Source organism: Papaver somniferum, chromosome 2 (genome assembly GCF_003573695.1).
Source record: "Papaver somniferum cultivar HN1 chromosome 2, ASM357369v1, whole genome shotgun sequence".
Taxonomy (NCBI): domain Eukaryota; kingdom Viridiplantae; phylum Streptophyta; class Magnoliopsida; order Ranunculales; family Papaveraceae; genus Papaver; species Papaver somniferum.
Genome location: NC_039359.1, coordinates 81168746 through 81180720, shown reverse-complemented (window position 1 = coordinate 81180720; position 11975 = coordinate 81168746). Strand labels below are relative to the sequence as shown.

Genomic DNA, 11975 nt, shown 5'->3' with positions numbered 1-11975 from the left:
GATTCATTAGAGATATTACACATCACTTCCAGGGAAGATATGTTGATGATATTATGCTTACCGTTTCGAATTAAAAAGGAATCTTTTTTATTTTCTCATGGTGCCGATGAAACATTTTCACTCTCTATTAAATAATAGACTACCTAAAAAAATTTAATTCTTTTTTGCAAATGAGAATCAGATTTTATTTCGTTGTAGCACGTGATGCTATTTAGATGACAAATGCGACTGTTGCCAAATATAACTCCAGTGGTTCATTGCAAATTACAAAACGAAATGATTTCGTCTCATCTCTCTCTTTTTTTTCACACGTTCTCTCCAATATATAATGAGATATTAGTCTAATTAAACAAGTAAAAAATATATAATCTTCATTGAAATAATAAGCTTCTTTCAAATTAGAACCCATGTTTAATATTTGTTGGGTCTTAACAGTGCCGTTACGGGACGGGTTATTTTTAGTTATATTACAAATTATCATAATTTGACATTTCATTGGTGAAAAAATTTGACCTTCAGCCGGTACTAATTCATCTCCATAAAGATCTGGCAAAACTGCATCCGAGAATAGGAGAACCCGTAAACGTAGCACCATCTCTCGTGCCCAAGAAAAAAAAAACAGAAGAAGCACACCCCGGTGGGATTCGAACCCACAATCGCCTGATTAGAAGTCAGACGCCTTATCCATTAGGCCACGGGTGCTTGTTTGTTCAGACGCCTTATTTTCATATGAAACCGCCCGTGCTGCAATTTCATTTTAAACTGGTTGTATTTTTGTAGTAACTAGCAGCTACCAATTTTAAGTTTCCGAGAGCAGAAGAAAATGGAGGAAAATCGTGCGAATTCGAAACCCTACAATCTACTCTCAAAGATCAAAGGTATGAAATCCCTAAAATGTTAACTAATTCTCGTTCCAATAAAGTGATTCTTCGTCAGTGGAAAGTTTTGACGGATGAAAATGTTACAGGGTTAACTCGATGTCTTCTTAAAGATATCTGTAATGGACAATCCCCAGTACTTTACTTAGATCGCTATAGGAATTACTGCTCAAATCCAACTGGAAATTGGTAATAATCCCTTCTTAATACTTGTTTTCATATAATTTCAAATATATGTGGTGTGAAATTATTTAAAATAGCCTTCGAAAGCACCAAATCGAGGGTTTTCTCATTTTCGTTTTCGTAATCTCAAACTTCTAAGTTTTCAATATTCTAATTGACGTTTTTTAGGATGTGGTTTAGTTTAATTAGTGATTAATTGCAAATGCAGTAGTTGTAGCTACGAAAAGCAGCAAGGCCAAGATATGCTTACACTTCAAAGAGAATGTCATGCACATAGACTGAGTGAGTTTCCCTTGATATATTGCAATTTGATGTAGTCAAACGTGATTTATGTTGTACCACGTTGTTCGTTTTCTTCCTTTCTACTAGGATACCTTGTTTGCTTGATCTTGTCAGATGTCTTGCTGAGGGTGTTACTGATTGTTCAGAAGTTGTTGCGGGAAAACAAACACGGGTCAAAGAGAGATATATACTACATGTATCCATCTGTATTTTCAGGTATGCCTCTTGATTTTGTTCCTAGATTTGTCAAGCTTGGTGTATTTGAATTGTTGATTAAGAGACTAGGATGCACATTGTATCTATCATGTGTATCATGTAACATATTTTCTCCCTGTTATGAAGTCCAGAAGTTCATATGAGTGTCTCATTTCACCTTTTATTCTCTTCTTAGAACATGATAGCAATTTAAACCATACTCATGTTTATTTAGGTAGATTGTATTTGTTTCATTTTTGTATTCCAGAGCAAGCAGTTGTAGACCGCACCATCAATGACATATGCATTCTCTTCAAATGCAGTCGCCATAACCTGAATGTGGTATGTTTTCATGTCAAGTTAGTAATTCTGAATCCATCTTCAATTACTTAGTTGCAGTTTTACCGTCTCTAACTTATTGGTATACATTAATGGAGAGGATAATAACTATTAGAATCATCTGCTTCATATGCACAGATTTTGTTATTACACATGAATACCAGGTTTCTATGTTGGGCCGTTCTAAGCAGTACCTGGGAAAAATTATACTTGTCTTCTTGTTCAGAAAATGTGGCAACATGATACTGATACAGATGAGTTCAATAGTTCCCACTGGTGTCCATGACTATTAAATCTTTCAAACGTCATTAGGCACCACGAAAGTAGTAGTAGATACTTATATTTATATCCAGAAAAGGATCCAAGACTTGCATATAGTAGTCATTAAGCTTGCAATGTGTCCCATTTCATAATCGCTAGGTCTCTTCTCACTTTTTTTTCTTTTGGCAGGTGTCTGTTGGAAAAGGGTAACAAATCATCTTATAAAGGACCATCCTGGAATGATGTCTTCACGAAACATGAAAAGAAATATGCCTTCGTGCTATCCAAGTTCTTTTTCAGTGATTTGTTAACTGCCTTCTCTATAATAGGCTGTCCTAACTATCCAAGACCAATCAAACAGTTTTGATTTGATTTTATTTTCATCTCTCGTTGTCGATTTTCTTAATGACCTTGCATAAACTTGCAATCTGTAAATTGGTGTCTAGGTTGGTGATGGGGTGGTTAAGATTCATGGAAAGTGGAAGGAAAATCGACTGCATGAATAGTCCTAACACTGTAAGAAAACAAACTGGCTTTCCTGAGAGCTTATATATACTAGTTCAGATCTGTGTAACTGATTTACTTGCAGGCATACTCTATTCCTGTTCATGCTGAGGAAGTCAAAGGTATCCTGATATTGTTTAATTTTCTTTACTTGTGTTTCCTCAAGGACTGCTGGACTAGGTTCTTTTGTAATTCATATAATCTCAGGCAATGAAAGCTTTAACTGTCCTGACTTTACGTATTCTGAAGTTTTCACTTAATTAAAAAGCATAGATATCACTGGTGTTGCACAGTATATACTGATTGTAGAGAAGGAAACAGGTAAATCTGCTTTAAGGTTACTGTATACTCTTAACCTGTATTGATGCTTGTTATTTGAATCATAATTTTGACTTTCTTGCTACAGTATTCCAGCGGCTAGCAGATGATCAATTTTGTCGTGCAAATCGTTGTATCGTTGTCACGGTAATCACAGTTCTTTAGTTTCCCTTCAATTATGCAAAAGAACCAACAGTGATACCCCTGCTTACTTATTTCAGGGAAGAGGTTATCCTGATGTTTCTACTAGAAGGTACATCACATCAACACTCCTCAGTTCTAAATTTTACTCTTTATTGCTGATTGTCAATGATTTTTACTGGGAAACCCCTAGGTTTGTTATGGGAACTATGATGTCAAATGGCTAAACTTGTTCACCTTAAGGTCATTCTTGTATGGATTATCCCTTAATGTATTTATCTTTTACCTGCGTAACTGTATGGCATAATAGTTACTGAACTTTCGGTACTCCAGCCTGATATCCCAGCCTGCAGTTATGACCTGTTTCCTGAATGTATTTTCGCAGGTTTTTGCGTCTTCTTATGGAGAAATTGCATCTGCCTGCATATTGCTTAGTGGATTGTGATCCTTATGGTTTTGACATCCTTACAACCTACCGGTTTGGTTCCATGGTATTCTCTAGACCAATCTTTGAATCTATTCAGATCTATCAACAGCTACTCAATTCAATTTAAAGTACATCTTGCACAGAAATGTATTTGATAAACTTACATTTAGCTTTGTCAAAAACAACAGAAGAGTTTGCATTTATGCCATACTTCTTTATTTAAAAACCTTACTTTACTTCTGAAGCAAATGGCATACGATGCAAAATTTCTACGATTGCCTGACGTACGATGGCTTGGGGCTTTTCCTTCCGACGCTGAGAACTATCAACTCCCGAAACGTTGTCTCCTTCCTCTAACAGTAGAAGGTCAAAATGGTTTTTCTTTACTGTTTAATTGCTTCCGTAGAATCATATGAATTCCTTGTCCAGGGACCTGGTTGATGTTCAACATTTTTCATACAATTGAACTTGGTTTTTGTGCCAGATAAGAAGAAAGCCGAAGCAATGTTACTGAGATGCTACCTACATCAAGAAGCGCCACAATGGAGGTTCGATTCGACAGCTTTTGCAGCTGTTGCTTATCACTTCATTTAATACTTTGAACTGAAACCACCTAACAATAACTAATGTTTATTTGAAACAGGTCAGAACTAGAGATAATGTTGAAAACAGGAGTAAAATTTGAGATTGAAGCTTTGTCCGTATCCTCAATTTCGTTCTTGTCAGAGAAATACGTTTCATCTAAAATTCAAGACGGGGTATTCATCTAACAGTAGTTATTGTTGTCATGATTCCACTAAGGAAATCATTTTCGATGTATGTTGACAATTCATAACATTAAATCAAAGGATTGATATCTAAATGGAAAATGAACAAATATAATTACAATACGAAAATGAGATTATTGATTAAGAACTTTCTGATTACTAAACTAGGAACTAAAGATCAAGCAAAAGGATAGATTTTCCTATAGAACCCAAAAAAACCAATTAAATCTCGTTGTAAAAATGATCCACGTTTATCTCCTTCTTTACGGGACGATGCCGGTAACATTTCATTTCCGGCAGTTGTACTAAGACCACTTACTTTTTTTGCCGACAATTTTCTGTTCATCTTTTTTGCATCTTCTTTCGTTCCCTTATCAGTACTTGGCAATGGATGAGCATGATTTGCTAAGTAGACGTACATCTTATTCTGGTCACTATTACTTCGATGAATCAAATCCCTGATCCTAATGGACCTATATTCATTCTCTAATTGATGCTTTCGTTTATTTCTAGAAGAACCACTAATGATATGTCAAGCACATGCATTGAAAACGGACTCATCTCAGTAGATAATAACAAGATTCAAAAAGTATATTTAAAAATGATACTTTATTTCCTGTTCTAGAAGTCTAGATAGATTCAGTTTATCTGTTCCCTGAAAGTATTTAGGGGCATTCTTAGGCTGTAGAGTGGCTGTAGACCCATTTCCTGGAGTGTTTGACCCACTATTTTACGGGGTGGGGTCATAGTCTTCTAGAATTAGTCACCATATTTCTTCTAGACAATTTTGGTTTTAGAGGTGGACGATGTACCTTGGCTAACTTATCATCCTAGAGTTAGGGATGGCTTATGAATTTGTTTAGTCCTCGTCAGTCAACGGCCTAAACATTTACTTTGATGGATGTAAAAGCGTAATCCAAAATATTTTTCCGAGTTTTTAAGCTTTATTATTCTCTTTGAGTGAAATTTATAGTGTAGTTAGTAATGGCTTATGAGGTGCAGACTTCCTTTTTCATTTTTTTTTTTGAGGGGAAAGTTAGAATAACATTAATATTAATCAAGTAACGTAGTATAACAAACAAGATTGAAATTATTAAAATTGATACTAGACTCTTGGACTTACAGATTTAACTGCTTGGACATATAATGAATCTTGTATGTTGTTGCTTTTTTAGCTACAGAATCCGCTGCTGCATTTTGTTTCCTGCAGATACATTGTATCCGAGTTTGTGGAAAATTTTGAAGGAAATATCTTTTTGCCTCTTCAATCGTGTTCTTCGTCTTCCATGGAATTCCCATAATTCCATTATTAATTACTAGTATAGCACGCATGCATGATGCGCCTGTCGGTACATCTGTTTCGTAATTTTGTTGTCTTCGTGCAGTAATTAACGGTCAAAGTTCCGGTCAAGGGTCACCGCCAAGTGGTGAAAACTCATTTCATGTTAATGTGCAAAAGTAATCACAACTAAACTTGAATTTTTCATTTAATAATAATTTTTCAATCATAAATGTCCTTTTACATCAAGAATGTGTATTCGTAGCTCGTATTTTTCTAAGACAGAAAAGCTTCTTTATACACAACATTTTTCGTGTATGTTCCCTTCTTCTTTGCAATGGTGTCTTTAGTCACTAATAATTTCGTGTTGCTACTTGATACTCCTTTTGAGAGAGCAATGTACAATTGACCATTGGTGAACACATGCTCAGGAAAAAAAAAAAACGTGTTTTCGATCGTTTGGAACATATCATCAAAATATTAAATTTAAATTCATCGTCGTCATTTAGATTTTACGGAGAAGATGGCGCAAATTATATACGATAGTGTCCATCTAAGATTGTCCATGGATCCTCCCTCGTAATAAAATTATACACACAATATAATTCTTCCGAAAAATTATCTTAAGTTAATTTAAAGTGTTGAAGTTTGTATTGAGATAACTAGGAAGGAATTAACATTGTGATGACATATTTTTTCTTGGTTGGATCAATGTCTACAATTATGAAGCAAATTAAAGAGGTTGTGTATCTCGTCTTCATCTTAGCTTTTTAATTTTGAATTCATTTGTGTCACGCCATTTAATAGTGATTTTGTTACGCTTTTGTATTACCATGTATGTTCCTCTGCATAAGATGTTTCTCAACTCGCTGAAAAACTTCAAACCTCTTTGAACTTGAGTTGTGTCATGCATTTTTCTCTTGATGAAATCATTTCCAGCCAGTTTCAAGATAACTAAAGCTTTGGCCTCACTGCATGATCGTAAATTCGTCCATCAAGTAGATATGTACTATTTTGATGTCAAAAATGCTTCGTTATTTCAGTAAAATTTTCAAGGTGGTATTTATGTTCGCACAACAAATCAGGAGGTTTTTATGATAAGTTTTCAACATGAATATGAGATGCATAAAATCTTTTCATTATGAGTATTTGGGGACCCTGCAATATCAAAATTCAAAACATCAACGATGACGGGTTTCCCATAGGAGAAATCATTTTCATCACCATTCATAAACTTTTACCAGAACAAACTACAAGCTTCAACCCTCGTCGATACATGACATGAAATGTTGGGATAATCTGATTCAATATCCCTCGTCGAAGACAAGATGGTCAACTTTCTATTATTGTCAAAGCAAAGACCAGATGTCATGAGCTTATCAGTTTTTTGGTTCATGCAAAATATATTCTGGGTCAAGTTTATTGGTTTACCTTTGAGTTTCATAATTTCCCATTCACCTTTTCAGTATATTGCCTTTGCTCATGCTTAGTATGTAATCAAGCATTCCACAAGAGGAAATTGATGCTCTGGTACCACCATTTTTATTTACTTTTTTAACTGAATAAGAGTTAGATTGATATTCAAGATATTAGCATCCTATGCTGGTTGTAAAGTAATGTTACTAGTAGCAAATAACCAGACTCTATCTGGTCCATCAACTCTAGCTAACTTGGAAAGTACATCTTCCACTTTATTCTTCTCTGGAGGCACATAACTACAATGTCAATAGTTAAAAAACTTAAATAAATTTTTTATGTCTCTAATTAAACTATGAATTCCACGATCAATGTTGTAGGATTCCTTGTTAACAACATCAACCACCAGTTTAGAGTCCAGTTCAAAGTATACATCATTCATGTTCAGCTCCTTTTCCCACTTTACTGCCTCCCGTAAGCCCTTGCACTTTGCATGCTCTGGTCCAAATGAGGCTGCTAGGTAAATGCACTTTGATCCTCTGTGGGTAACTACAAAATCTCGAATGGTTAGACCAATGTCACCAGTATTATTAGTATTAGGATGTGAAACATCTGAATTGGTAGTAAAAGTTCTTGTTGGCGCAGGAGACTAATGCAAGTTAGATTTATTATGCCTGGTTGTGTTATTAGGTTTTCTATGGGACATATTAGTAAATTCATATATGAATTTCTTGTATTTCTGAATAATGTTGTCCAGTGTAGAGGTACCGCCTTTTAAAACTTTGTCACATCTTTCTGACCAAATGCACCAGGCCACAATTATTATCTTACATATTGTATCTTCTTGAAAATGACCAGCTTGCAACTTGTCAAAACAACTGCAAATCCAATCCACAAGACTGGTACCTATCGCAAAAAACCATACTAACTTGACTAGAGAACACTCCATGATGCACTGAGAGGAAGTTTCAATCTCTTGAGCACATAAAGGACAGTTGTATGGGATGTCGTAGGCTCAACAAATTGATAAACATATTTCCCACTAATTAACTGGTAATATATCGGTAGTAAGAGATTGTTCCCACAGAGAGCTGTGTAATTGATAGGTTATTTGATCAGCAAAATAAAGTAAATAACAATGGGGGATCGGTTGTAAGATGAATAGAAAGACAATAAAGAAAAGAGATGATTAAGGAATCCTTCGCCTTTACCAAGCGTTAACAGGATTAGAATACTTATTTTGTTCGTAAGAACCATTCATCACCAACCGTAGAATAACAGCTAGATCAGTGTTATCCCCAAAACTCCTTCAATCACTAGATACGGAAGTTCTCGACTACCAGATTTTATCCAACGAACCACCAAGTAGTAAATCACTCAAGGTGTAATCCAATCGAACGCCTTGAGCTTTGTGAATTTAGGTTGATCCCAGTAGTTAAACTCTTAGATCAAGGTTTACTTGCTGGTGTTGTCTTCAAACACGATTGATCCAAAGAATACTTCTGTAAGGTCTCGCGATTTTTACTTGTGTAGAGAGTTAATTGACGATTACTTATCTCATAACTTCTACTAGCAATAGAACAATCAATAGAGTAATCTAGTATGCATCCCAAATCAATCTAAGAATCATTCATAAATCCTAGATATGGTAAAGACAAAAGATGATGATAAAAACTCTCAATAGATTTGTATTATTAATAAATCTTCACGCTTAGAACATTGAATTCATCCTTAATCAACAAAGGATTTATCTACTCATATTACAAAGAAGATGAATAATGGTGGTTTCCCCCTAAAGGGGTAAACCCTAGGTTTTGATGTAGAACTTGTGATATGATCTTTTACATACCCTAATACCTTTTTATAGGTTTACATTACTCGGTCTCCAAGTACTTAGTTCGGTTTAAGAACCCGACCGAAAATACGACATAAAGACTCCCAAACGTGACTTTAGGCCTTCTAAGGTATTAATACACGTTCTACACTTTCTAAGTACGCGTACCCAGTCCACAAACTTCAAATTCCAGCAGAAATTTTCGGAATTAAAGTATGAATTCCCGTCCAGTAAAGTCCGCGAACTTTATTGTCTTCGGTATTCAATAAAAGCTTGTTTTGGCCACAACTTCTTCGTGCGAACTCGGAATGACCTCATTCTTTTTGCAATATTTTTATCTTTCAATTCTATTCAAGATGGTGATGAGAAATACTTAATTTGAATGTGTTAATCTCCGTATTTGGCCCGTCTCTTGATTTTGAGCGTTTTGCTCCTTTTCGCCGCACTTCTTCCACTTCTCTTGGACTTGGGCACTTGGATACTTGGAATACTTCTCTTCCTAGATCTTTTCAGCACCTTGTAGCTCCTTTTTAGATGATTCACCTAATTGAGAAAAAAATATGCAAGAATAATAGCTAAAGCAAGTATGGAATGGACACTAAAATCATATGAATTATGCACTTATCAACAGCTGCAATCTCCATTTTGAATAATATGTGTCAGTTTGTCTCTAGTAGCGAGAATGTCCTTCACACACTTCCATGGAAACTGGTTAATTCTTGGGAGAATGAGAAGCTTCCATACTCTTTTGAATATACTTTTCATCCTGTTAGTTACTGCTAGGTTTGTATTATGCTCTTCAAAAATCTTCTTGTAAGCTTACTTGATAGACAAAGGGTCATTATTAGAGCTGCACATGGACCGATTCGGACCGGGTTTTTGGTGGAACCGGTACCTGTACACGGAGTTGACCGGTTCCTCAATTTGTGTACCTGTACCTGTACCTGGTCTTGTACCTGTACTGGTAAGACCGGTCCAATTCCAGACCGGTACCGGGTCTTTTACCCAAATTTTGAAACACAAAGGCTAACAAAAAACTAACTTAACATATAAAGTTCAACATTACAACTTAAGTTCAAAATAACGAAGGTACCTGTACCTGTATCTGTACCTGTACCAAGACCAGGACCAGTACCTGTACCTGTACCTGGAGTTGAAGATGAGACTAAACCTAAAAGGGACGGCTAGGATGTAATATCTTAAAAGATATCAATGGCTATAATTTACCAGGTTTTTCGGTTCGGTACAGACCGGGAATAGCCCAGAACCGGTACCTGTACCGGTCTATACCGGGTATCAACATTCAGAACCGGTACATGTACCGGTAACTCCGGGTCCGGGTCGGTTCGAGTCCGGGTCTTTCGGGTCCGGGTCGGTACAGGTAAATCGGACCGGGTCTTGTGCAGCCTTAGTCATTATTATCCAAATTCCATACCATTTTATCCTCATAATTAGGGTGGATGGAAATGCTAAGGATAAGTCTTGTTGTTTCAACTTTAAAGACAGAGTGAACCAGGTCATAGTTTCAGCTAGAATAATCAGAAGAAAAAAGTTGATGGACATACTTGTATTGCTCATGATTAGTAACTCTATTCTTGGGAATTGGTGGCTCATACAGACCCAACACCCAGTTATGTTTTCATATCAGTACCTTTTGACCATTGCCAATACACCAACAACTGTATTTATTTTTGAAGTTCAACTCATAGTTGATGCTTGTCTAAGATCAAGTTGAAATAGATTTTTTCTTAATACCAAACACCTAACCATGATTAGTAACTCCATTTTTGGGAATTGGTGGCTCATTCGGACCTAACACCTAGTTATGTTTCCATATTTGTACCTTTTGACCATTGCCAATACACCAACAACTGTATTTGTTGATGAAGTCCAACTCAGAGTTGATGCTTGTCCAGGACCAAGTAGAATTAAATTTTTTCTTAATATTAAACACCTGACCATCTGGAAAGTATTTGGCTTGGAGTTATTTAGCACAAATTGAAGCGTGGTCAGTGCATAATCTCCATACTGATTTTGCTAAAAGAGCTCTATTAAACAAGTGTAGATCTCTAAATCCGAGACTAATATCTTCTTTAGGTATATTCACATTATTCCATAAAATAAGTTGTTTACCCTTGTTTGATTTCTTTTTCCTCCAAAACTTTTGCTGAGAAGAATTCATCTTTTTGATGGTAGAATCTGGGAGCTTAAAGCTTGTCATGTGATGGACTGGAATTGCATTAGTGACATTCCTTTCCATTACATACCTGCCAGCTTTAGATATGTTGATACATCTCCATCTTGACAGTCTTGTGTCCATTTTATCAATGAGAATAGAGAAAGAATTTTTTTTTGTTTCTTCATAAAGAAAGGCAAGCCTAAGTATTTTTCTTCATTAATGTCCAACTGTCTCACTTGAAGAATACCACTAATAGTCTGTGAAAAGACGAGGGTACCCAAATATACCTCAATCTAAAAAATTTCCACCTATAAGTCCTTTCTCCGAAAATGATTGTTTATGGACTGAGTCGAAACAATACAACTAATCGTTTCACACTTCGTGTGATTGTCTATGGATACAAGATCGAGACACTACGATTACAAGCTAACTTGCGTGATTGATTATAGATACAAGATCGAGATAGTACAACAACAAAGTATGATTACTTGATAATAAGTTCGGACTTAACCAAACACTATAAGATTGCTATCAAGTAATTAGGAATTAACGTTTGTGTATTTTACTTCTAATTATAATAAAAACAATTATAATTATGGAAATAGAAAAGTAAAAGACACAACAAGATTTTGTTAACGAGGAAACCACAAATGCAGAAAAAACCCGGGACCTTGTCCAGAATTGAATACTCTCAGATTAAGCCGATATACAAAATCTAAACCAACTTCGTATAGTTGAGACCAAGCAACTAAACCTATAGTTCACCTAGTTCCCCCAGTATTCCTGCGCCTCAAATTTGCAATAAGTTAGGCACTTGGAACAATTCCTTTGGTTCGTATTCCAAACAGTAAAGGAACAACAAATATGTTCGGTAACAACTTTTTTCAAACAAGTGATATGAGTTTGACAAAAGACTCTTCCGTTTATCCCAATAAACTCCTTTGTAGGGTTCTTAGAACAATCTATTCATCA

General features: G+C 35.6%; 1 protein-coding gene and 1 non-coding gene across 2 annotated transcripts; one reads left to right on the top strand and one right to left on the bottom strand.

Annotated features, from left to right (window-relative positions):
- Nucleotides 1-628: 628 nt before the first annotated feature.
- Nucleotides 629-702, bottom strand: TRNAR-UCU. Its single transcript has one exon. It is a non-coding gene; the product is annotated as a tRNA-Arg (tRNA).
- Nucleotides 703-779: 77 nt separating this feature from the next.
- LOC113348178 (meiotic recombination protein SPO11-1-like) lies at nucleotides 780-4424 on the top strand. Its single transcript, XM_026591882.1, has 15 exons — nucleotides 780-878; nucleotides 968-1067; nucleotides 1270-1343; nucleotides 1458-1559; nucleotides 1807-1880; nucleotides 2328-2344; nucleotides 2585-2654; nucleotides 2728-2764; nucleotides 2916-2963; nucleotides 3049-3107; nucleotides 3182-3213; nucleotides 3487-3592; nucleotides 3774-3894; nucleotides 4013-4076; nucleotides 4172-4424. The coding sequence occupies exons 1-15, from the start codon at nucleotides 824-826 to the stop codon at nucleotides 4296-4298; spliced, it is 1086 nt and encodes a 361-aa protein (XP_026447667.1). The 5' UTR covers nucleotides 780-823; the 3' UTR covers nucleotides 4299-4424.
- The last annotated feature ends 7551 nt before the right edge of the window (nucleotides 4425-11975 follow it).